The 26,961-nt window shown below is 45.7% G+C and overlaps 1 protein-coding gene across 1 annotated transcript; it reads right to left on the bottom strand.

The window, feature by feature from the left end:
* Positions 1 to 1,334: 1,334 nt before the first annotated feature.
* On the bottom strand, positions 1,335 to 25,174 carry LOC129703038 (chloride intracellular channel protein 5). Its single transcript, XM_055645221.1, has 6 exons — positions 22,586 to 25,174; positions 18,859 to 18,968; positions 9,427 to 9,552; positions 8,414 to 8,520; positions 4,168 to 4,349; positions 1,335 to 1,522 (listed from the first exon to the last, which is right to left on the bottom strand). Exons 1-6 carry the CDS (start codon positions 22,646 to 22,648, stop codon positions 1,361 to 1,363), a joined length of 750 nt encoding a protein of 249 aa, XP_055501196.1. The 5' UTR covers positions 22,649 to 25,174; the 3' UTR covers positions 1,335 to 1,360.
* Positions 25,175 to 26,961: the final 1,787 nt, after the last annotated feature.

Here is a 26,961-nt window from a genome sequence, read left to right as displayed (position 1 = left end):
CAATATAATATGATTAACTTCATAACAATTAACAATCTTTGCTTTGTGGACGTCTGCTAAAATATAATTCGAGGGCAAAGTGGAAAGTGTGGACAGTCTGGGTGACGCCAGCAAGTAGCTGCCTCGCCAACAGTCTGTCTGTCCTTTCTTCTGTTTCTGTTATTTTAAGTTTGTGTTAAAGAGTATGTTTTAGTGTTCCTTGGTTTGTTTTATGGGGAAGGCGGTGAGGGGGGGGGGGTACTGGGGGAAACTATTTTCCATATCTTACCTCGACGGAGATGCATTTTTTTTCCCGTATCGTATCTCCGTCCCCACTTCGGCCTCACTTCGTGGAGTAGCGCGGCCCTTCCTGGTGACCGACCTGATGCTTCAACCGCGGGCACGGCGCGGACTTACCATCGTGGAGCTTGCGATCCCTTTGCCGGGGATCGACTGTGGAGAGCTCCAACCGCAGGCCTGTTGACTTTAACATCGTGGAGCTCGCGGTCCCTGGTTAGAGACCGATTCAGGAGCTCCAGGAGTTTCCACCGCGACTCCTGACGAAGAAGTTTCAATCACCCCGACGCGAGGACTTCAGATCGCCGGCAGCGGCAGCTTTGATGACCCCGACTGCTGATGGTTCAACAGCCCCGACCGTGGGAGAATAAAGAGGGAGAAGATTGGACTTTATTACCTTCCACCACAGTGAGGAATGTGAGGAGCCGCTGTGGTGGATGTTTACGTTAACTTATATTTTACGTGGCTGTGTGTCTTGTTGCTCTTCACTTAGTATGGCTGTATGGTAACACAAATTTCACTGCACCTTCATTAGTACATGTGACAATAAACTGATCTTGAAAGCTTGAAACCTTCAACTGAAGGATTCTGATTTAGACAATAGCCAATAGTTGCAGGAGTAGGGCCATTCGGCCCTTTGAGCCAGCACCGCCATTCACTGTGATCACGGCTGATCATCCAGAATCAGTACACCGTTCCTGCTTTCTCCCCATATCCCTTGACTCCGCTATCTTTAAGGGCTCTATCTAACTCTCTCTTGAAAGCCTCCAGCGAATTGGCATCCACAGCCTTCTGAGGCAGAGAATTCCACAGATTCACAACTCTCTGTGTGAAAAAAAATGTCCTCCTCTTTGTTCTAAATGGCTTACCCCTTATTCTTAAACTGTGGACCCTGGTTCTGGACTCTCCCAACATCGGGAACATGTTTCCTGCCTCTAGCGTGTCCAAACCCTTAATAATGTTGTATGTTTCAATAAGATTCCCTCTCATCCTTCTAAATTCCAGAGTGCATAAGCCCAGCCGCTCTATTCTCTCACAGTAAACCGCACTCTTCAAACTTACAGTCCAAGCTTTATAAATGAGTTTATTGCATTCTCTTTGCCACATCCAGGTACGCGATCTGAATCTCACGATTCGCAGGGCACGTATTTACAAATTCTTCCCTCTCGTAAGCATTTCTTAGGTATCTCCAAATCCCAGTCATTTCCTTGGGGATCTCAAAATTGCGATATTTCATTGCCACAATCTAAATGAAGGGAAGGAAAAGAAACAAAAACATTGATTGATTTCTTATGCCTGCAAGAAGAACATCAACTAGTTTCCCGTCAAAATATAAATAACACGAGCAAATTGCATTTTGCGCAACTCAGTTTTAAAATGTTAAACTCCCTGTAGACTACAAAGGTCCAATACGAAACATGTTTGAATGCACTTTTACTTTAGTTTAGAGATACAGTGCAGAAACAGGCCCTTCGGCGCATCGACCAGCGATCCCTGCCCATTAACACTGCCAATAGGGGCAATTTTTTTTACATTTTATACCAAGCCAATTAACCTACAAACCTGTCTGTCTTTGGAGTGTGGGAGGAAGCTGGAGCGCCTGGAGAAAACACACGCAGTTCATGGGGAGAATGTACAAACTCTGTACAGACAAGCACCCGTGGTCAGCAAGTCTCTGGCGCTGTAATGCCCCTGTCCCACTTAGGAAAGCTGAATGGAAACCTCTGGAGACTTGGCGCCCCACCCAAGGTTTCCGTGCGGTTCCCGGAGGTTTTTGTCAGTCTCCCTACCTGCTTCCACTTCCTGCAACCTCCGGCAACCACCTGCAACCTCCGGGAACCGCACGGAAACCTTGGGTGGGGCGCAAAGTCTCCAGAGGTTTCCGATCAGGTTTCCTAAGTGGGACAGGGGCATTAGGCAGTAGCTCTACCGCTGCACCATCGAGCCGCCAATTTAAAGCAGTCCCTCCACATATCAGTGATCGTAGAACTGAAGGCCCACACATTTCAACATTTCTGGTGACTCACAGATTTGGCTGGTGGAGGAAGCCAAGATACCATGATGGAGAGGCGCGGTGGCATGGCGGTAGAGTTGTTGAGAAATGATTACTTCCTGATTATTTTGGGCAGCACGGAGGCATAGCGGGTAGAGTTGCTGCCTCAAAGCGCCAGAGACCCGGGTTCAATCCTGACTACGGGTGCTGTCCGTTTGGAGTTTGCACGTTTTCCCTGTGACTTGCCTACGTTTTCTACCGGTGCTCCGTTTTCACCTCCACTCCAAAGATGTACAGCTAAGTAGGTTAATTGGCTTCGGTCAGTTGCAAAACATACTTGGCTAAAAACGTATTATCGTGATTGTGAATTTCTTACATTGTCCCTAATGTGTAGGATAATATTAGTGTACGGGGTGATCGCTGGTCAGCGCAGACTCGATGGGTCATAGGACGCGTTTCAGCCCTGTATCTCTGAAGTCTTAAGTCTAAAGAGAGTACATCAGGGACTGGAGCAGGCATATTGTAACACACATAATCCTCCGAAATTTCCGCCACCTCCAACAGGATCCCACCACCACTAGCCACATTTTCCCATCTCCACCGCTTACCGCCTTCCGCAGAGACCGTTCGCTCAGCAACTCCCTGGTTAACTCATCCCTTCCCACCCAAACCAGCCCCTCCCCAGGTACCTTCCCCTGCAACCGCAGAAGATGCAACACCTGCCCCTTTACCTCCTCCCTCGACTCTGTCCAGGGACCCCGACAGTTCCTTCAGGTTAGGCAGAGGTTCACTTGCACCTCCTCCAACCTCATCTACCGTATCCTTTGTACAAGATGTGGACCCTTATACATCGGCGAGACCAAACGCAGACTGGGCGATCGTTTCACGGAACACCTTCGCTCAGCCCGCGTGGACCAACCTGATCTCCCGGTTGCCAAACACTTTAATTCCCCTTCCCATTCCCACACAGACCGTTCTGTCCTCGGCCTCCTCCATTGTCAGAGTGAGGCTAAACGCAAATTGGAGGAACAGCATCTCATATTTCGCTTGGGCAGCTTACAGCCCAGTGGTATGAATATTGATTTCTCTCACTTCAGGTAGCCCCGGCATTCCCTCTCTCTCGATCCCTCCCCACCCAAGTCACACCAGCTTCTCATTTCCACCCTACAAACAGCTTACAATGGCCTGTTTCCTTTATCATCATTACTTTTTTGCATATCTTTCATTCAGTTCTTTATCTTTCTACATCACCATCTATATCTCTCGTTTTCCTTGTCCCTAACCAGTCTGAGGAAGGGTCTCGATCCGAAACGTCATCCATTCCTTCTCTCCAGAGATGCCGGTCCCGCTGAGTTACTAGAGCTTTTTGTGTCTATCTCTGGTTATCTACATAAGTTCATAAGTCATAGGAGAAAGATTAGGCCATTCAGCCCAACAAGTCTACTCTGCCATTCAATCATGGCTGATCTACAGTATCTTTCCCTCTCAACCCCATTCTCCTGCCTTCTCTCTATAACCCTGACACCTATACTAATCAAGAATCTATCAATCTCCGACTTAAAAATATCCATTGACTTGGCCTCCACAGCCACCTGTGGCAATGAATTCCACAGATTCACCACTTTCTGATTAAAGAAAATCCTCCTCATCTCCTTCCTAAAGGAACGTCCTTTCATTCTGAGGCTGTGACCTCTGGTCCTCGACTCCACCACTAGTGGAAACATCCTCTCCACATCCACACTATCCAGGCCTTTCACTATTCGGCAAGTTTCAATGAGGTTCACCCCTCATCCATCTAATCTCCAGCGAGTAGAAGCCCAATGCTGTCGAACGCTCAATTGTAAATGGAGTATTTTCTTCCACGCACCCTACCCATACATACAAGAAACAAGACAAACCTTGAGAATGTGCAGCTTTGGCAGGAGATTGCAGTCTGCCAGAGTCAGGGCATCACCATCAAGGTATTTTCTCATTGAACAAGATTCTTGCTCTGTGCTATTCGTGGCGATCTCTTCAGGTAAAGGCGTGTTCAAATAATCATCCAATTTTTTCAGCGCTTTCAGCAAGGCCTTTTCCAAGCCTGGAGGGAGTACAAGTGACTGTTGTCAGGAAAACATGTAGAATAAATCAAAAATGGAGGAACTCAGCAGGTCAGGCAGCATCTGGGGAGGGCATAGACAGATGAGTTCATACGTAAGTTCCAGGAACGGAATTAAGCCATTCGGCCCATCAAGTCCACTCCGCCTGATCTATCTTTCCCTCACAATCCCATTCTCCTGCCTTCTCCCCATAACACCTGACATCCTCACTAATCAAGAATCTGTCAATCTCTACCTTAAAAATGCCCAATGGCTTGGCTAACCACAGCCACCTGTGGCAAAGAATTCCACAGCTTCACCATCCTCTGACTAAAGAAATTCCTCCTGATCTTTGTTCTAAAGGTACATCCTCTTGTTCTGAGGCCGTGACCTCTGGTCCTAGACTCTCCCACGAGTGGAAACATCCTCTCCACATCCGCTCTATCCGGGCCGTTCACTTTTCTGGACCCTTCTTCAGCACAACAGGGAAAGCTTATTAAACCTTCAACACTTTTCCCATGAGGGAGCTCAATTAATTTCACATTTGCCTGTAGTTTTTCGTTTAAACAGCCGTATTTAATCTGCCTTTCTTTCATGAATGGCTTTGCAATTAGTCTAGTTTGTGCCCGTATATCATAATGATGAATGTTTAATGTTTTATGTGTCATAGAAACATAGAAAATAGGTGTAGGAGTAGGCCATTCGGCCCTTCGAGCCTGCACCGCCATTCTATATGATCATGGCTGATCATCCAATTCAGTATCCTGTACCTGCCTTCTCTCCATACCCCCTGATCCCTTTAGCCACAAGGGCCACATCTAACTCCCTCTTAAATATAGCCAATGAACTGGCCTCAACTATGGCAGAGAATTCCAGAGATTCACCACTCTCTGTGTGAAAAATGATTTTCTCATCTCAGTCCTAAAAGATTTCCACCTTATCCTTAAACTGTGACCCCTTGTTCTGGACTTCCCCCAACATCGGGAATAATCTTCCTGCATCTAGCCTGTCCAACCTCTTAAGAATTTTGTAAGTTTCTATAAGATCCCCCCTCAATCTTCTAAATTCTAGCGAGTACAAGCCGAGTCTATCCAGTCTTTCTTCATATGAAAGTCCTGACATCCCAGGAATCAGTCTGGTGAACCTTCTCTGTACTCCCTCTATGGCAAGAATGTCTTTCCTAACTGTCACTGTATGTCATGTTGTCACTTGTGGGCGGTGCACCAAGGCAAATTCCTTGTATGTGAATACTTGGCCAATAAACTTCTTCATTCATTAATTTATGCATTCATTCATATTTCTCCCCCCACATCAACCTAGGCATTCCATACACATAAAGGCTCCATTACTTTGTGATAAGATGGTGGGACAGTGCCACATTCTGGCTGGGGAGGGGAGCGATTGAAACAGTTGAAGCAGGCCTTCCCTGAAACGCCGCCAGGACAACAGGCCTTCATGGTCAGATCATTATCTCTGCACGTACCACACCCACGAGGGCTGCACGGTGGCACAGCGGTAGAGCTGCTGCCTTACAGCGCCAAGGACACGTATTCGATCCTGACTACGGCTGCTGCCCGCGTGGGATTTGTACGTTCTCCCCGTGACCTGCGTGGGTTTTTCTCCAATATCTTCGGTTTCCTCCCACGCTCCAAAGACGGACAGGTCATTGTAGGTTCATTTGGCTTGGGTGAAAAAAATTGTAAATAGTCCCTGGTGTGTAGGACGGTGCAATGTACAGGTATCGCTGGTTGGCACAGACTAGGTGGGCCGAAGGGCCTGTTTCTGCGATGTACTGTATCTCAAAACTAAACTAAACTAAACTAAACCATACTGCAGATGCTGGTTTATACTGAAGATAGACACAAAGTGCCGGTGTAACTCAGCTGGTCAGGCAGCATCTGTGGAGAAAAATGGGTAGGTGATATTTTAGGTTGCAACCTTTATTGCAGAGATGGAAACAAGAAGACTCGTGACCTTGTGTTCAAGAAGGAACTGCAGATGCTGGAAAATCGAAGGTACACAAAAATGCTGGAGAAACTCAGCAGGTGCAGCAGCATCTATGGAGTGAAGGAAATAGGTGACGTTTCGGGCCGAAACCCTTCTTCAGACTGATAGGGGGTGGGGGAGAGAAGGAATGAAAAGGGGAGGTGGAGGAGCCTGAGGGCGGGGGGTGGGAGGAGACAGCTCGAGGGTTAAGGAAGGGGAGGGGACAGCAAGGGCTAGACTCGTGACCTTGACTGGTCCTGGTCTTTTTTCGCCTCTCACTCTTCACCCCCCCCTCCCCACACCCTCTACTTTCAGTCTGAAGAAGGGTCCCGACCCTGAAACGTCACCCATTCCTTTTCTCCAGAGATGCTGCCTGACCCGCAGAGTATCTCCAGCACTTTGTGTCTACTGTCAGTAGGCGGCACTGTGGCTGCAGATGGCAAGGGGGCTGCCATATGACAGTGACCACTTGGTGGCAGTGTCATGCAAATGAAAGTTTAAAACCCAGTTGAAGGGACAAGGAAACTTTAAATCAATTAATCTTCTCAACCCCAAAGCATCGCGATCCCTTGTCAATTATTCTGCGTGACAGCGAATCAACAAACTGCTGCATGGTGGCGCAGTGGTAGAGTTGTTGCCTTACAGCGCCAACGATCCTGACTACATGTGCTGCCTGTACGGAGTTTGTACATCATCCCTGTGACCTGTGTGTTTTCCCCGGGTGCTCCGGTTTCCTCCCACACTCCAAAGGTACAGGTTCAATTATAGTCGTAGAATCCTACAGTGCGGAAACAGACCCTTCAGCCCAACATTCCAGAACCAGGGGCCACAGTCTTAGAATAAAGGGGAGGTCATTTAAGACTGGGGTGAGAAAAAGCTTTTTCACCCAGAGAGTTGTGAATTTATGGAATTCCCTGCCACAGAGGGCAGTGGGGGCCAAGTCACTGGGTGGATTTAAGAGAGAGTTAGATAGAGCTCTAGGGGCTAGTGGAATCAAGGGATATGGGGAGAAGGCAGGGCACGGGTTATTGATAGGGGACGATCAGCCATGATCACAATGAATGGTGGTGCTGGCTCCAAGGGCCGAATGGCCTCCTCCTGCGCCTAGTTTCTATGTTTCTATGTTAGCCCACACCGGCCAACATGTCCCATCGACATTAGTCCTGCCTTTCAGCCCATATCCCTCTAAACCTGTCCTATCCTTGTACCTGTCTAATTGTTTCTTAAACGTTGCGATTATCCCTGCCTCAACTACCTCCTCTGGCAGCTCGTTCCATACACCCACACAAACTTTGTGTGTAAATGTTACCCCTCAGATTCCTATTAAAATTGGCTTTGGTAAAAAATTGTAAATTGTCCCGAGTGTGTAGGATAGTGTTAGTGTGCAGTGATCGCTTGTCGGCACGGACCTGGTGGGCCGAAGGGCCTGTTTCCACACTCTGCTACCTCTGAAACTAATAAAACTAAAACTAAATCAATATATAAATGGATTTTGCAAAACATATCTTATGTAATTTCAACATGAACTTTTCAGCATAGACATGCAATATTTTATACATTTTCTGCATATCGATGGCTTATACAAAGGGCAGCGTCAGCAGTAAAGGCTAACTCCATTTGTAAGTTGGAAATGGAGGGGGGGGGGGTTGAGAAGGAGGCCTTTCTTCCATAACCTGGCTCAGTGGTACCAAACTAAGTCGCACCCTTGCTCAAGTGCATTCAACATTATGTACCTGAAGTTAGACACAAAAAGCTGGAGTAACTCAGCGGGTCAGACAGCATCTCTGGAGAAAAGGAATAGGTGACGTTCTGGGTCGAGACCCTTCTTCAGACTCGTTATGTACCCATTGATTCTGAAGCACGCTGGTTGGTAGCAAGCACCAGGCTTTAGTTTAGAGAAACGGCGCGGAAACAGACCCTTCGATGCACCGAGTCTGCACCAACCACCGATTCCCGTATATTAGGGACCTGCTGAGTTACTCCAGCATTTTGTGTCTAACACAGTCTGCCTTGATGGATGCAGACTTACCTGGTGTGTATCATATTGTCACCATTCTCAGCTGTAGCAAATAGTACTTACTGTCATTTGTGTCTTTGCTGGTGTTCTTAATGTACGCTGAGAATTTGGAAAAAACATCGACTCCCGCAGAATTAGACTCCGGATGCCTGGCGGAAAGCTTTGGATACCTGGGGAATAAATTCCTGTTATACTTCCGGCAGCACTGACATTTTTGGAGATACTGTACTGTGTTGGGAGAATCCACTTCACACTTGAGGGCGGCACGGTGGCGCAGCGGTAGAGTTGCTGCCTTACAGCGCCAGAGACCCGGGTTCGATCCTGACTACGGGTGCTGTCTGTATGGAGTTTGTACATTCTCCCCATGACATGCGTGGGTTTTCTCAGAGATCTTCTGTTTCCTCTATCGCAGTGGCTGCATCAAAAAGGCTGGCAGCATCATCAAGGACCCACACCATCCTGGCCACACACTCATCCCCCCCGCTACCTTCAGGTAGAAGGTACAGGAGCCTGAAGACTGCAACGTCCAGGTTCAGGAATAGCAGCTTCCCCACAGCCATCAGGCTGTTAAACTCAACTGAAACAAATCTCCGAACAGACTATTATCCGTTTATTTGCATTATCTGCTTATTTATTCATGTGTGTATATATTTATATAATGGTATATGGACTCACTGATATGTTCTGTATTCATGTCTACTATATTCTGGTGTGCTGAAACAAAGCAAGTATTTCATTGTTCTATCTGGGACACATGACAATAAACTCTCTTGACATGACTTGACTTCCTCCCACACTCCAAAGACGTGCCGTTTTGTAGCTTAATTGGCTTGGTATAAATGTAACATGTCCCTAGTGTGTGTAGGATAGTGTTAATGTGTGGGGATCGCTGGTCGGTACGGACTCGGTGGGCCGAAGGGCCTGTTTCCGCATGGTATCTCTAAAACTCCCACGCTGTATCTCTCAAAAAACTAAAAAACTGATCTTTTATGAATAAATTTGTTATATTAAAGGCTCTCCCGCCACTGAGACAAGATAAACATTCACATTGATTCGTACCACACATGCAAACTGACCTTGGTGGCACCAGCTTTTCTTCCAGGAATTCTTCTATCTTGTTAACATCAGTTTTGACTTCTCCGTTAAAGGTCAAAAATGGAGGGTTGGTGCCGGGGGCCAGGTTTTGCAAGTCAGTCGGCTTCCTGAGGAGAGACACACAATGAGACTCGCTACTTCAATAAGCTTAAGGTACTTACACTTTGCACCACTAGTAACAAGATGCAAGACAAAAGACACAGAGCGCTGGAGCAACTCAAGAGATAGGAGTCAAGAGCGCTTCATTGTCGCATATCCCAGATAGAACAATTAGATTCTTAAGGGCCTGTCCCACTTATGTGTCCTTGGCACGCAAATCACGCGACCTCGTTGTCGCGTTGAGCCGCGACGGTCCCGCGAAGGTCGGGCGAGATTTCATGCGCCCGCGCAGCCGTCTGGAGCACATGATGTCAATTGAAGATGGACACAAAATGCTGGAGTAACTCAGCAGGACCGGCAGCATCTCTGGAGAGAAGCAATAGGGGATGTTTCGTGTCGAGACCCTTCTTCAGTCTGAAAAAAAGGGTCTTGATGGGAAACGTCACCCATTGCTTCTTTCCAGAGTTGCTGCCGGTCCCGCAGAGTTATTCCTGCATTTTGTGTCCATCTTCAATTTTCTTGGCCCCGCTCTGGGAGTAGAAGTGGGGGCGGGATCCGGATCCACAATGGCCGTGAGCCCCAGGCCGAGTTCGACGATCGTTTGCCGGCTTCTGCTGCTGTTGGAGGTGAGACGTTGCGTCGCGCCAGAGTCTTGGGCCTGTCCCACTTTGGCCGTCCGTTCCGCGACTGGCCGGTGGCGCACGAAGATTTTGTTCGCTACAAACATTTCAGAGCCTCGCACGATGTCGCTCGCAACTACATACCCCTCCGCGCTTCTCAGTGGGACCGGCCCCACGAGGCCATACGATGCCCGTGCGCCTCAACGCGACCACGAGGTCGCGTAATTTGCGTGGCAAGGACACGTAAGTGGGACAGGCCCTTTACTTGCAGCGGCAAAACAGAATATGTAAACTTAAGTCACAAAAAGCAGCAGTAACTCAGCGGGACAGGCAGCATCTCTGATTGACCCTTTCCCCTGACTCCGTCTGAAGAAGGGTCTCACCCATTCCTTCGCTCCAGAGATGCTGCCTGTCCCGCTGAGTTACTCCAGCTTTTTGTGCCTATCTTCAGTTTAATCCAGCATCTGCAGTTCCTTCCTGCACATGTAAACACAGTACTCTGTAAAGAATATAATAAATAAGAAAAAAATCGTTCTGTGTTTTGTATATATACACATACTCACACACACACACACAAATATATATATATTCTATATGCAGAAGCTGGAAGAGGAGTACACATAAAATACAAACAATAATTGTGCAATAATAACAATAATACTCAGCGGGTCGGGCAGCATCTCTGGAGAACATGATTAGATGACATTTTGGGTCGGGAACCAAAGACGTAAGATGACACTGGAGCGTGGCGACTCTTTGCATGCTGTTCCAAGAGGAGCATCTACTATACCTACTCCACTAGAGCCCCACGGTGGCACAGCAGTAGAGTTGCTGCCTCACAGCACCAGAGACCCGGGTTCGATCCTGCCTAAGGGTGCAGTCTGCACGGAGTTTGTACGTTCTCCCCGTGACCTGCGTGGGTTTTCTCCGGTTTCCCACCACACTCCAAAGACGTCCAGGTTTGTAGGTTAAGTGGCTTTTGTAAAATTGTAAATTGTCCCGAGTATGTGTCGGATAGTGTTAGTGTGTGGGGATCACTGGCCAGTTGGTCAGTGCGGGCTTGGTGGGCCGAAGGGCCTGTTTCCACGCTGCATCTCTAAACTAGACTAAACTTTAAGTTTCAGAATTCCCAAATTGGGTGCTGATGTTATACTACAAATCTATAAGTTACTAACCTATTGATGTCAAATAACTCCAACCAGGGTCCAATGCACACATACAAGTATTTCACAATAAACTCATCAATACATTTCATTAGTCACCCAATTATTGACCAAATTTCACACAAATAATCTTTTGGGAGTCATGTGAAATCTAAGGTCGATTTTAAATCAACTTCCATACCCAAATTCAATATAAAACATTCCGGTATGGATAATTTTTGACCAGACCTTGTAAGAATCACAAAAATATTATATCATCAATAAATGCCAAATGGACAAAATTTGATTATTGTGCCAAGAAAGTGAAGTCAAATATTGTGTATAGAAAGTTACCCACGGCAACGTTAAAGCCCATGCAATGTAGAGAATTGCCTTGCTTACTATTTTTGATCAATATGTCTGATTGACTGATCAGTGGCCTCACAGATTGAGAATAGTGGCAAGTCTAAAGAGTATCTATAGAAGTCTTGATGCAGCTTTATGGGACTTAGGTTTGGTCATATTTTGGAGTATTGTATGCAGTTCTAATCGTCCCTATAGTGGAAGGACGTGGAGGGTTTAGAAAGGCTGCAGAGGCGGTTTACCAGAACATTTAGTGCAAGGTAACGCCAGCAAAGTCCTATCAAGGATAGTCCAAGAGTCACCAAAGAGGTAGATAGTAGTTCAGCACTGCTCCCTGGTTGTGGTAGGATGGTTCAGCTGCCTGATAATAGTTGAAAATAAACTGTCCCTGAATATGGAGTTGTGGGTTTTCATACTTTTCCCTCGGAGAGGGGAGAAGAGGGAGTGGCCAGGGTGCGACTCGTCCTTGATTATGCTGCTGGCCTTGCCGAGGCTGCGTATAGTATAAATGGAATCAATAGAAGGGAGGTTGGTTTGTGCGATGGTCTTGGCTGCATCCACAATTCGCTGCAATTTCTTGAGTTCTTGGATGGAGCTGTTCCTAAACCAAGATGGTGGCCGATTGGGAAAGGGGGAGATGCAGCGAGACCTGGGTGTCATGGTACACCAGTCATTGAAGGTAGGCATGCAGGTGCAGCAGGCAGTAAAGAAAGCTAATGGTATGTTGGCTTTCATAGCAAAAGGATTTGAGTATAGGAGCAGGGAGGTTCTACTGCAGTTGTACAGGGTCTTGGTGAGACCACACCTGGAGTATTGCGTACAGTTTTGGTCTCCAAATCTGAGGAAGGACATTATTGCCATAGAGGGGGTGCAGAGAAGGTTCACCAGACTGATTCCTGGGATGTCAGGACTGTCTTATGAAGAAAGACTGGATAGACTTGTTTTATACTCTCTAGAATTTAGCAGATTGAGAGGGGATCTTATAGAAACTTACAAAATTCTTAAAGGGTTGGACAGGCTAGATGCAGGAAGATTGCTCCCGATGTTGGGGAAGTCCAGGATAAGGGGTCACAGCTTAAGGATAAGGGGGAAATCCTTTAAAACCGAGATGAGAAGAACTTTTTTCACACAGAGAGTGGTGAATCTCTGGAACTCTCTGCCACAGAGGGTCGTTGAGGCCAGTTCATTGGCTATATTTAAGAGGGAGTTAGATGTGGCCCTTGTGGCTAAGGGGATCAGAGGGTATGGAGAGAAGGCTGGTACGGGATACTGAGTTAGATGATCAGCCATGATCATATTGAATGGTGGTGCAGGCTCAAAGGGCCGAATGGCCTACTCCTGCACCTAATTTCTATGTTTCTATGTTTCTAAGATGAGTCCCGATGAAATGCTTTCTACGGTGCATCTGTAGAATGTGGTGAGAATGGTATGGGGACATGCCAAATTTCCTAAGCCTTCTAAGGAAAGTCCATGTTGCGAGAGTTCAGCGTGAGGTGTGGGAGCAAGAGGTGGTGGGGTTCCTATCCAGACAACTGGGGAACCACAGGGAATGATTTCACGGCAGCAACCCCGTGCACTGTCACTAGGTGTCGCTGTTATCCTGCGAAAACAAGTTCTCTTCGGGAGTCACTCCACAGGCCAAGTTATACTATTGGTCACCTGCTGCTTATCACAAAAACACTGCTCTCAATCTAAGATCTTTGCTCAAAACCAACGTGCTGCTTAAACCTCCAGCAGTGAGGCAAGAGAACCAAGGCAAGGGGGACCGACAGAAACGATTGCAGCTTCATGTACAGGAGTATTCGATATATAGAAACATAGAAACATAGAAATTAGGTGCAGGAGTAGGCCATTCGGCCCTTCGAGCCTGCACCGCCATTCAATATGATCATGGCTGATCATCCAACTCAGTATCCCGTACCTGCCTTCTCTCCATACCCGTCTAATCCCTTTAGCCACAAGGGCCACATCTAACTCCCTCTTAAATATAGCCAATGAACTGGCCTCGACTACCCTCTGTGGCAGAGAGTTCCAGAGATTCACCGCTCTCTGTGTGAAAAAAGTTCTTCTCATCTCGGTTTTAAAGGATTTCCCCCTTATCCTTAAGCTGTGACCCCTTGTCCTGGACTTCCCCAACAACTCGGGAACAATCTTCCTGCATCTAGCCTGTCCAACCCCTTAAGAATTTTGTAAGTTTCTATAAGATCCCCCCTCAATCTCCTATTATATATCAGATTATATATCAGAGAGGATTCTCCTGAGCTTCTACAGGTGTACAGTGGAGAGAGAGAGCGTGTTGACTGGTTGCATCACGGCCTGGTTCGGCAACTCGTACACCCAGGAGCGAAGGCGACTTTAAAAAAGTTGCGAACTCTGCCCAGCCCATCGTGGGTTCTGTTTATGTGTGTGTGTATATGTATATGTGTGTGTGTGTGTGTGTGTGTGTGTGTGTGTGTGTGTGTGTGTGTGTGTGTGTGTGTGTGTGTTTGTGTGTGTTGTGTGTGTGAGTGGTGTGTGTGTGGTGTGTGTGTGTGTGTGTGTGTGTGTGTGTGTGTGTGTGTGTGTGTATGTGTGTGTGTGTGTGTGTGTGCCTCACCACCATCGAAGGAATCGTCGAGAGTGCTGCCATCAAAAAGTGAAGCCAGCATCGACACACACTGGCCCAAATACCATCTGGCACATGGCAATAAAACACGACTCTCATTTATTGCATTAAAAATCCTGCCTTTGTGATATGGAAGGATTTCAATGCAAGGTTCCAGTTGGTACTTGAAAAACACTCTGTCAATTCTTCAGGTACAAAAATGTTCAGGAGTACAGCGGTTCAGGTCCCTAAGATGACAAGAAGGGTTCATCTGCAGACTATTCTGAAATACTTCAACCTGCACATTACTCCAGTCTTTGTGTTTTTGATATAAACCATATGCAGTGTGTGAACATGAACGGGGTCAGGACCCTTCTTCAGACTTCTTTAATCAGGAGTATTCACTCTTTATTCTGAGACACAGTATTCGGCAAACCAATTCAGATTCCGATTCAGATTCAATTTTAATTGTCATTGTCAGTGTACAGTACAGAGACAACGAAATGCATCAGATACAACGAAATACAATACAACCCCTGTTCCATGTTTTAAGGAATGTCAGGGGTTAGTCAAGTCAAGTTTTATTCGTCACTTGCACATAAAGTGCAGTGAAATGAATTTGCCAGCAGCGTTGCAATAAAAAAAACCCACACAATACACAATACAAAGGCTGCACCGATCCTCTGTTAGGCCACATGGAGACAAAAAGACATGGGAAAAAGTCGCGTCTCCGTGAAGGAAACAACTGAACGGGTTTCCCCCCTCCCCCCCCCCCCCCCACACCAGCAGGCTCGCAGTGCTCCCACCTCCTGATTAAATACGTCTGAAGAAGGATCCCGACCCAAAACATCACCTATCCATGTTCACCAGATATACTGTGTTAGAAAGGAACTGCAGGTGTATATCAAAGATAGACACAAAGTGCTAGAGTAACTCAGCGGATCAGGCAGGAGAATGGGGTTAGGAGGGAGAGATAGATCAGCCATGATTGAATAGCGGAATAGTCCGGGGGCTAATTCTGCTCGTATCACGTGAGCCGCATTAAACGCATAAGGTAAACAGGTTGATTAGTACCATGATCAGCTACTTGCTAGATTTACCGAAGGGGAAAAAAAAGATAGCAAGTAAGGTAAATGGTATCACTAGAGGGAACTGCAGATGAAGGTGCGCAAAAAGCGGCGGAAATCAGCAACAGGCAACATCATCTCTGAAGGAGGGTCCAAACGTCACCCATTCCTGCCGTCCCGTTGATACTCCAGCTTTTTGTATTTCTGATCTGATTGGATCAAAATATCGTACATGTGACAATAATATTAAACCTAAACGAGTTTTAAGTACTTTTGCAGCGGCACGGTGGCGCAGCAGTTATCAAAAGTGCCAGAGACCCGGGTTCAATACTACAGGTGCTGTCTGTACTTTTCTCCCCGTGAGCTTTTCTTCAAAAACTCCAGCTTCACACTCCAAAGACGTGCAAGGTTAATTGCTTGGTAAAATAGTAACTTGTCCCTGGTGTGCTTGGGATAGTATTAATGTGCGGGGATCGCTGGTCGGCACGTCTCGGTGGGCCGAAGGGCCTGTTTCCGCTCTGTGTCTCTAAACCAATACTAAACTTACACTAAACTACTGAGACACAGTATGTCAATACAACCAATGCTTCATGAGGGACTCATCCTCAAGATTTATACGCCCCACAACTTGAACTTAATACCATTTTACTTGCTTGCCATCTGCTTTTTTTCAACCCATCAACTTTCCCTGGAGATAAATAACTGAGAGGGTTTAAGGATTCACAAAGAATAACTTTAGATGCATGTTGTAACAAAATTCTGCAGAGAGGGTCCAAAGGAGGTTATACGAGAATGATGTGAGCCTTTGGGCCCCAATCTGAATGTGCTGGCTCTGGAGAGGGTCCAAAGGAGGTTTACGAGAATGATCCCAAGAATGATTGGATTAACATATGATGAGCTTTTGACGGCACTGGGCCTGCACTCGCTGGTGTTTAGAATGATGGGGGGGGATCTCATTGAAAACTTACTGAACAGCGAAAGGTCTGGATAAAGTGGATGTGGAGAGGATGTTTCCACTAGTGGGAAAGTCTAGGACCAGAGGTCGTAGCCTCAGAATAAAAGGACGTTCCTTTAAAAGCCATCTCCCCGTTGGATTGCAACCTTGTCGTGGTCGGGGAGCTTGTGTGTCTCAGTGACCCCTAGAGCAATGTCAGCGGGAGATTCCTCTCCTGTTAGGGTCTCCCATCCTGGACAGGTCGAAGGGTAGAGGCGAGACAAAGAGCGATCCACTGGTCCTCCAGGTTGGAGGTTGAGCACAGGGCTAACAACCCTGCCTCGTAAAACAAATATGTTACGGAAACAACAACTGAAGGAATCAAAACTACTGGGGGTGATGGACTTCCAAGGCTACCGACAGATGTAGGATGAATGTCAATGGTGAAAGCCGAAGAGAACTAGACAGCATCCCAAGGATAGCCCTGCACTGGACACCGGGAGGCAAAAGGAAAAGAGGGAGACCCAAAAACCACCTGGGGTCGATCTGTAGAGGAGGAAATTAAAACAATGGACCTGACCTGGGGTAGTGTCCAGAAGCTAGCCCAGAACACACAGGAGTGGAGAACCTTCGTTGCTGCCCTACATGCCAGGAGTATAGAAGCCGGGATGTAATGTTAAAATTGTACAAGGCATTGGTGAGACCAAATCTGGAGTATGGTGTACAATTTTGGTCGCCCAATTATAGGAAGGATGTCAACAAAATAGAGAGAGTACAGAGGAGATTTACTAGAATGTTGCCTGGGTTTCAACAACTAGGTTACAGAGATAGGTTGAATAAGTTAGGTCTTTACTCTCTGGAGCGCAGAAGGTTAAGGGGGGACTTGATAGAGGTCTTTAAAATGATGAGAGGGATAGACAGAGTTGATGTGGACAAGCTTTTCCCTTTGAGAATAGGGAAGATTCAAACAAGAGGACATGACTTCAGAATTAAGGGACAGAAGTTTAGGGGTAATATGAGGGGAACTTCTTTACGCAGAGAGTGGTAGCGGTGTGGAATGAGCTTCCAGTGGAAGTGGTGGAGGTAGGTTCATTGGTATCATTTAAAAATAAATTGGATAGGCATATGGATGAGAAGGGAATGGAGGGTTATGGCATGAGTGCAGGCAGGTGGGACTAAGGGGAAAAAAAGTTGTTCGGCACGGACTTGTAGGGCCGAGATGGCCTGTTTCCGTGCTGTAATTGTTATATGGTTATATGGTTATAATAGGTAAGTAAGTAAGTAAGTTAGAAGCCACACTGTTGGACTTTAACCAGCATTTACAAGCAGAATAAATCAGTCCTCATTATTAGTCACAGTCACTACTATTGTCAATTTATTTGTCCGTTTGTTTGTTTTAGTTATATACTGAACTTTTGTTGTTGTTTATTAACGCCATGTAAATCACATCTAGTCAAGTCAAGTCAAGTCAAGTTTATTTGTCACATACACATACGAGATGTGCAGTGAAATGAAAGTGGCAATGCTCGCGGAACAACAAAACAACCAAACAAATTATAAACACAATCATAACACACATATTATTTTACATAATAAATAATAGAAGGAAAAACGTTACTGCCCTTCCCTTGTTGACACTCTGTGTTACCTCTTCAACCATTCATTCATATTGATCAGATAGCGTCTGCCCTTGATAAAGGCGTGTTTAGTTACTGTTTAGTTCAGTTTAGTTTAGAGATACAGTGTGGAAACAAGCCCCTCGGCCCAACGAGTCCATGCAGACCAGCCGTCATCCTGTAAACTAATTCTATCCTGTGCATTAGGGACATTTTACAGAAGCCAATTAACTTACAAACTCGCACGTTTTTGGAATGTGGAGGGAAACCAGAGCACCCGGAGAAAACCCACACGGTCACTGGAAGAACGTACAAACGCCGTACAGACAGCACCCGTAGTCAGGATATATATATATATAAGCGTATAGTGTGTGTGTGTGTGAGTGTGTGTGTGAGAATGTGTGTGTGTGTGTGTGTGTGTGTGTGAGAGTGTGTGTGCGAGAGTGTGTGTGACTGACTGTGTGTGTGTGAGTGAGAGTGTGTGTGCGTGTGTGAGTGTGTGCGTGAAACTGTGTGCGTGTGAGTGTGTGTGTGTGTGTGTGAGTGTGATTGTGAGTGTGAGTATGTGTGTGCATGAGAGTGTGTGCGTGAGTGTGTGTGTGAGTGTGTGTGTGTGTGTGTGTGTGTGTGTGTGTGTGAGACTGTGTGTGTGTGTGTGTGTCTGTGAGTGAGATTGTGTGTGTGTGTGTGTGTGTGTGTGTGTGTGTGTGTGTGTGTGTGTGTGCGTGTGTGCGTGTGTGCGTGTGTGTGTGTGTGTGAGCATGAGTGTGCAGGACGGAAGTGCAAATGCTGGTTGATGACAAGATGTAAACGAGCATTGTAAACCATGCACTGAATTTGTTTTTTCTTGATCATATTGTTTACAGAGTACCTGTACTATGTCTACATATTCTGTTGTGCTGCTGCATGTAAGAATGTCATGGTTCTGTTTCGGGACATATGGCAATAAGACACTTTGGACACTTGACTAAACTTGTTAAACATTTACCTTTTCAGGTCAACTGTGGTGACGTTAAATATCACGCCTTTTAGCCAAAGGATCATGAAGAGCCGCTGGGAGAAAGGACAGTTCCCAATGCTCTCACCATCACCACCAGCCTGTACAATACAATATAAAATGGGTCAGGCACATTCCATTACAGTGCTTTTCTTAACAAATGTCAGCTGGAAAATTAACTGGTAATTGTTCAAATCCGTAGTCATCTAAATTTATGCCAACCAGACGCATTTTGGTTCTTCTTCGAAAATAAGTTCTCAAAAGACAACTTTCCTCGGTGGTTTGGTTTAGTTTTGTTTCGAGATACAGCGTGAAATTTACATCCTGGGGATAAAAGCCACTACAATGAATACTTTCACTGTGTGTGTTATGCTTGTTGCATTTTATCGGGATGCATCACAGCATGGTTTGGGGACAGCTACATGTAAGACCGCAAGAAATTGCAGAGAATTGTGGACGCAGCCTAGACCATCGCGCAAACCAATCTCCCTTCTATTGACTCCATTTATACCTCACGCTGCCTCGGTAAGGCCAGCAGCGTAATCAAGGACGAGTCACACCCCGGCCACTCCCTCCGCTCACCTCCCCCATCGGGCAAAAGATATAGTAGTGTGACAACGCACACCACCAGATTCAGGGACAGTTTCTGCCCAGCTGTTCTCAGGCAAATGAACAATCCTTCCAACTAGAGAGCAGTCCTGAGCTACTATCTACCTCATTGGAGACCCTCGGACTATCTATAGACTTTATGGACTATTTACAGGACTTTATCTTGCACTAAACGTTATTCATGTTATACCACTTATCGTGTATCTGTACACTGTGGACGGCTCGACTGAAATCACATATTGTTTTTCTGCTGACTGGTTAGCACGCAACAAAAGTTTTTCCACTGTACCTCGGTAGACGTGACAATCCACAGGGATACTCCACGGGAGAAATCCAACTCAAGACCAAACGGCCCATCCCTGCTTGTACAACCACTGGGGAAACCAGAAGCAAGACAAGGCAAGGCCTGACCTCATCTGCAACAGTCAGTGCCTTTTACCTCCTCACATACTTTTTTTCTCGGGGGATTTGGGGAGGGGTACAGACAGGGTGAATGCACAGAGTCTTTTATCCAGAGTTGGGGAATCTAGAACCGGAGGCCCTAGGTTTCAAGTGAGAGGGGAAAGGTTTAAATGGATCCCGAGTGGCAACTTTTCCCCGACCGAGGGTGGTAGGTACTGTATATGCAACAGGCTGCCAGAGGAGGTAGTTGGGGTAAGTATTAAGGGATTGTCCCACTTGCCGATTTTTTCGGCGACTGTCGGCATCATTGATTTACGTATCAGGTCACCGAAAACATCGAGGCGTAATGCGGCATGACGCGCCAGTGACACAGCGTTGTGACCCGGCAGTCGCCGAAAAAAATCACCAAGTGGGTCAGACCCTTTAACATTTATAGTCACAGAGTGATACAGTGTGGAAACAGGCCCTTCGTCCCAACTTGCCCACAACGGCCAACATGTCCCAGCTACACCAGTCCCACCTGCCCACGTTTGGTCCATAACCCTCCAAACCTGTCCTATCCATGTACCTGTCTAACTGTTTCTTAAACGTTGGGCTAGTCCCAGCCTCAACTACCTCATCCGGCAGCTCATTCCATACACCCACCACCCTTTGTGTGAATACGTTACCCCTCAGATTCCTATTAAATCTTTTCCCCTTCACCTTGAACCTATGTCCTCTGGTCTTCGATTCCTATACTCTGAGCAAGAGATTCTGTGCATCTACCCAATCTATTCCTCCCATGATTTTATACACCTCTATAAGATCACCCCTCATCCTCCTGCGCTCCAAGGAATAGAGTCCCAGCCTGCTCAACCTCTCCCTGTAGGCCACACCCTCTAGTCCTGGCAACATCCTCGTAAAGACATTTGGACTGGTAGACAGATATTTGCTATTGAGGGAGTGCAGCGTAGGTTTACAAGGTTAATTCTCGGGATGGCGGGACTGTCACATGCTGAGAGAATGGAGCAGCTGGGCTTGTACACTCTGGAGCTTAGAAGGATGAGAGGGTATCTCATTGAAACATATAAGATTGTTAAGGGCTTGGACACGCTAGAGGCAGGAAACATGTTCCCGATGTTGGGGGAGTCCAGAACCAGGGGTCACAGTTTAAGAATAAGGAGTAAGCCATTTAGAACGGAGATGAGGAAACACTTTTTCTCACGGAAAGTGGTGAGTCTGTGGAATTCACTGCCTCAGAGGGCGGTGGAGGCAGGTTCTCTGGATACTTTCAAGAGAGAGCTAGATAGGGCTCATAAAAATAGCGGAGTCAGGGGATATGGGGAGAAGGCAGGAACGGGGTACTGATTGGGGATGATCAGCCATGATCACATTGAATGGCTGGCTCGAAGGGCCAAATGGCCTCCTCCTGCACCTATTGTCTATTGTCTTTTGTCTATTGGTAGGAACGGTTTAGAGGGATGTGGGGCAAGGTGGGATTAGTGCAGATAGATGGAGCATTTTGGTCAACTTGGGCTAAAAGAGCTGTTTCTGTGTTCTATGACTATGATGAACAAGGCAATTTGAGATCAAAATCAAGTGACAATAATCTTCGCTTTCATCTTTCAAGAACAACACACAGCTGAGACTTCAGCATCAATCCATTGCCGCTCTCAGTAATCAATTTCCTTCTCGAAAGACACTGCATTTTTGATACTATTTCTGTAGTCTTACGCATAGATTTACAACCTCATCCTATTACCGCAATTTTTGGGGCTACCAATGTTAGACTCTATTCATTTGCCCCGCTCCGCCCATCGGCTGATTGCTTTCACCACATTAATCGGCAGAAGATCTATTTGATTTAAATGGAAAGACTCTAACCCTCCGACCAAACTCCAGTGGTACTCTGAAACGATATCTTGTTTAAATTTAGAAAAAAATGTGTAGTTACACTGTTGAACCCTTGGTTAAATTTGATAAGACCAAGGGGAAGATTTATTGAACATTTTCATACAACATAAATTGCTCCCTCTTTAACCGTTATAAAAATTATTTTACCTCTATAGGGTGGAACGGACTTGACGACAAACAGACTTACACTGTTGAAATTCTCAGGTCAGATTCGGTTTTCCTTTGTTTTGTTTTTTTATCTATTATATTTTTATGTGTATTCTACTATTATCAATTTTTCTTTTTCTTTTTTCTTTCTTTCTTTAGTTTAGGGTTTTTTTTTGGTTTTTTCCTTTTTTCTTTTTGTACTTTTTATCTTTGTGCTCTTTTTTACATTTATAAGTTTCCTTTTAAAGATTTAACGATATTTACATAGAGACCATATTCATTGTGTATTTTGACACTGGTCTCATATTAGGTTATACCTGTTATTAATGTAATCCTGATCCCTATGTATCAATATCATTGTTTTGTTTATCATTATTCTTTTTGCTCTGTTTTTTAATGTTTTATTTTTGCCTTTTTCTTGGAAAAAAAACAATAAAAAGATTTTAAAAGAAAGGCACTGCCCTTATCAACTCAAGGAACATCCCTCGTGACAGTGAAGAGTGACGTAACTAATGCGGCACTCAATGAAAGAGACATTGTTCACGTTTCAACAAAGATCGCCATTCAATGCACCCGAAGTAACGCTCACAAGATTCCCATCAAATAAGCGTTTGATGCATAACATAACAATTTTAGATTATTAACCAAAAAAAACAAAAAGACTTACCTTGACAAACAATTCAATCTCTGGATACATATGCTCGGCTGCCGTCGAGTTAGATGCAGCCATGGTGCAGGTTAAATAAACCAAGCATAGGCTTATCAAAATGTCAACCTCAGCCTCGCCTTGCTTGAGTTGTGATCAACATCACTCAAACTTCATTCCACTGTCGTCCCCTCCACCTGGATATGGACCTGGCTGTGACTTTGTCTTTCCATTCTACCTCGAGAGACCCCGGGCTACCCACCGTCCCGCGCAGTGTTCACTGGCCAAAATAAACTCGGAGCAAATAAATGCACGTCTACGAGTGGGTGGAAGGTCACAACTTCCAGCAGGCTCAGCAGAGGAGATGATGTCGAGAGCGAGTCTCCAGCCAAACTGACACCGAAAGTTGCAGATGTGGGTGTGCATGTTTCAGAAATGGGCGGCACGGGGGCGCAGCGGTAGAGTTGCTGCTTTGCAGCGCCAGAGACCCGGGTTCCATCCTAACTACGGCTGCTGTCTGCACTGGTTTCCTCCCACACTCCAAAGACGTACAACTGTTTGTAGGTTAATTGGCTTGGTGTAAGTGTAAATTGTCCCCAGTGTGTGTTGGATAATACGGGGATCGCTGGTTGGTGCAGACTCGTTGGGCCGAAGGGCCTGTTTCTGTGCTGTATCTTCAATTTGTTTTTATCTCGGGGGAAGTTTAATGGCTTAATTTCACTGTCACCCTGGCAACATTTTGAAGCTGAAGTGACTGTATATGGAGCTGACCACAAGATGAGTTTGGGGCCACTTATCCAAACCAAGGCACCACATATTATAGAAACAAGGAACTGCAGATAGAAACATAGAAATTACGTGCAGGAGTAGGCCATTCGGCCCTTCGAGCCTGCACCACCATTCAATATGATCATGGCTGATCATCCAACTCAGTATCCTGTACCTGCCTTCTCTCCATACATTCCGAAAATGGACACAACGTGCTGGAGTAACTCAGCGGGTCAGGCAGCATCTCTGGAGGACAAGGATTGGTGGCGTTATGGGTCGGGAACTTTCTTCAGAGGGTGTCACCTATCCTTTATCTCCGGAGATGCTCCCCGACCCACCGAGCTACTCCAGCCCTTTGTGTCCATCTTCGGAATAAACCAACATCCTCAGTTCCTTCCTACAAGTCACTGGTAGCTGTTGCCTCATTAGCCCAGGCCCCTGCCTCTCCTATAGATAGACAAGAAATGCTGGAGCAACTCAGCGGGATAAGCAGTATCTCTGGAGAGAAGGAAAGGGAGAGGGTTCGGGTCGAGACACTTCTTCAGATTCTAACCTCCTTTTCCCTTTACAGCACCCCGTAAGGCTGGCACGTTTGATCAAGATTTTGGACATGTGCCCAAATGATGTGGTAAGATGGCAAATTGTTCAATTTGCTCTTGTGAGCACCTTGGTATATTAAGTGATTGATGCTGTATATACACAAGTTACTCTTTAACTCACTGCACATGGAGAGTCTCATTATGCAAATGCCCAGTGCGTGTTGAATAGTGTTAACACAAAGGGCATCTTTTATGTGCACCTAATTCCCAGTAACATTGGAACAAAAGGCAGCCACACACCAACCAGGTCGCCCTGGATATGCACACAGAGTGAGATCATGTCCATTTGTGCTTATTAAACATTTTTTCCATCTATTATGTTACCTTTGAGTACTGTGTTTATCGACCCGTTATGCTGTTGCAAGAATGGATTTCATTGTTCTGCTTACGGTACTTATGACAATTAAACACTCTTGACTTGACTCTCGATTCTATGTTGTTGGTTACTTCTTCACAGGATGAGGGCATCGCTGGCAATGCCAGCATTTATCATCAATCCCCAATGACACTTGAGCCTAGGAGGCAGTGAAGAGTGAAGTGGAGGCCAAGTCAATGAATATTTTAGATTCTTGACTAATATGGGTGTCGGGGTTGATGAGGAAAAGGCAGGAAAATCCTCAGACTGATTACAGTAGCGGGTGGGGAAAAAAGAGGTGACAAAGTCTGGCAAGTGATAGGTTTGATGCAAGTGAGAGGTGATAGATTGGAAGTTGGACAGACAAAGGCAAGAGATTGTTTGTTTTTTTGAGGAAAGATCGGACAGGTAAGGCTTGTATCCACTTGGGTTTAGAAGAGCAAGATGGATCTTAATTGAAGAGTAGGTCTTGAACTGGTGAATGGGAGAGGGTCGTTTCAACTGTGGGAGAACTACTGCAAAATAAAGAGATGCCCATATGAGACCAAGAAGAGGTAAAATTGATTATTTTAGTTGCATTTAGTTCATTTTATTGTCACGTGTACCGAGGTACAGTGAAAAGCTTTTGTTGCATGCTAACCAGTCAGCGGAAAGACAATACATGATTACAATCGTGCCATTTATAGTGTGTAGATACACGATAAGGGAATAACATTTAGCGCAAGACAAAGCCAGCAAAGTCCGATCAAAGATAGTCCGTGTGTTTAAGAAAGAACTGCAGATGCTGGAAAAATCGAAGGTAGACAAAAATGCTGGAGAAACTCAGCGGGTGAGGCAGCATCTATGGACCGAAGGAATAGGTGACGTTTCGGGTCGAGACATTTCTTCAGACTGATGTGAGGGTGGGGGCGCGGGAAGAAGAAAGGAAGAGGTGGACACAGTAGGCTGTGGGAGAGCTGGGAAGGGGAGGGGAGAAGGAGGGAGAAAGCAAGGACAATAGTCTAAGGGTCACCGATGAGGTAGATAGATTATTTCAAAGGTTGTCAGTCTTCAGACCTCAATAAGCGATGGAAGCAGTCTTAGGGGTAGAGAGATACTTGAGAAGCAACGAGATCAGAGGTTGCTGTGCATAGATGGGAGTGCAGAATTAAGGTTAAACTCTGATGAAGCAGATCATTAAATGGTGCAGTAAGGTAGACTGCCAAGTGGCCTCTTCCTGTTAGAGTCATAATCATTTAGTGTGGAAACAGGCCCTTCACCCCAACTTGTCCACACCATCTACACTAGTTCATCTACAGTACACTAGTCCTATCTATACTAGTCCCACCTGCCCGCATTTGATCAATATCCCTCTAAACCTGTCCTATCCATGTACCTGTCTAAATATTTCTTAAACATTGCAGTAGTAATTGCCTCAACTACCTCCTCCGGCAGCTCGATCCTTACATTCACTTCCCTTTGCATGAAAAAGTTATCCCTCAGATTCCTATTAAATCTTTCCCCACTCACCTGAAATCTATGTCCTCTGGTTCTCGATTCCCCTACTCTTGGCAAGAGATTCTGTGCTTCTATTCCCCTCATGATTTTGTACACCTCTGCAAAATTGCTGTCCAATGTCTAGACGCACCATTGAGATTTTGACCCCCACTATCAACAGATAAAGAACCCAATCCAGTTCCCATAATTTAATACATTATTAAACATTCAGCATGCACTCATACCTAATTTTTAAAAAACGGAATCCACTCAAGGGCCTGTCCCACTTACGTGACTTTTTTCAGCGACTTTCCAGCACCCGTCATAGTCGCCGAAATTTTTCAACATGTTGAAAAATCCAGCGACGCCCAGAAAAAGTTGGGCGACTACTCACTAGACATGTCGCGGGGTGACTCCTGTCTAGTCGTTAGCACTCGCCCAAAGAGTCGTACCTTTTTCGGGTCGCCGCTGGATTTTCAACGTTGAAAACTTTCAGCGACCTGCTGCGGCTGTGACTGGCGCCGGCAAGTCGCCGAAAAAATTTGCGTAAGTGGGACAGGCCCTTTAATTATTCAGTCAACGTGTCTGCAAGGCATTCCACAATGACAATGGAAAATGCTACTGGTTTGCACAAAGAACCCAAAGGTCAAACAGAACAAAGAAGAAATGCGAGTTGCTAATATGATTTCTAATGACCGAGCTCGAGAATATTCCAACATGAATATATTCATGAAGGAAAGGAGCATGTCTTTGAAGAACATGATTTACTGCCAGTGTTATTTAGCTCAATTAAAGTGCCTCATTTTATATTCCTCTTTCATACTTCCAAGCTTATATGTCTATCCAGCTTTCTACCCCCCCCCCTCCCCCACACACACACACACACACACGCACATAATACAACTGTTGTTTCTGACTTTAAGCGTCACAACTTATTTTAAATATGATGAGGATAATGCTGTTATTTGCTTCATATTCAGCGGTAAAAAGCCATGCTACCAACATAACTATCTGGTGAAATGATGGCATTTTGAGTGAGTCTTTTCTTTCATATTTGGATGGGAAGAAGGTACAGGAGCCTGAAAGATACAAGAGAGATACAAGATACAAAATACAATTTAATTGTCATTTGGACCCCTTGAGGTCCAAACGAAATGCCGTTTCTGCAGCCATACATTACATTACAAACAAATAGACCC

The sequence above is a fragment of the Leucoraja erinacea genome, chromosome 13 (genome assembly GCF_028641065.1).
Source record: "Leucoraja erinacea ecotype New England chromosome 13, Leri_hhj_1, whole genome shotgun sequence".
Taxonomy (NCBI): Eukaryota; Metazoa; Chordata; class Chondrichthyes; order Rajiformes; family Rajidae; genus Leucoraja; species Leucoraja erinaceus.
Note: the sequence above shows the minus strand (reverse complement) of the source record. Positions and strands in the feature narration are given on the sequence as shown.

Excerpts from the sequence above, each read along its gene's own strand:
- LOC129703038 (XM_055645221.1), bottom strand. The coding sequence starts at position 22,648 with ATGGCTGCATCTAACTCGACGGCAGCCGAGCATATGTATCCAGAGATT. Across the intron at positions 9,553-18,858 it reads ACCACAGTTGACCTGAAAAG|GAAGCCGACTGACTTGCAAA; the intron begins GTAAATGTTTAA and ends GTCTCTCCTCAG. Across the intron at positions 4,350-8,413 it reads CAGCAAAGACACAAATGACA|GCTTGGAAAAGGCCTTGCTG; the intron begins GTAAGTACTATT and ends TACTCCCTCCAG.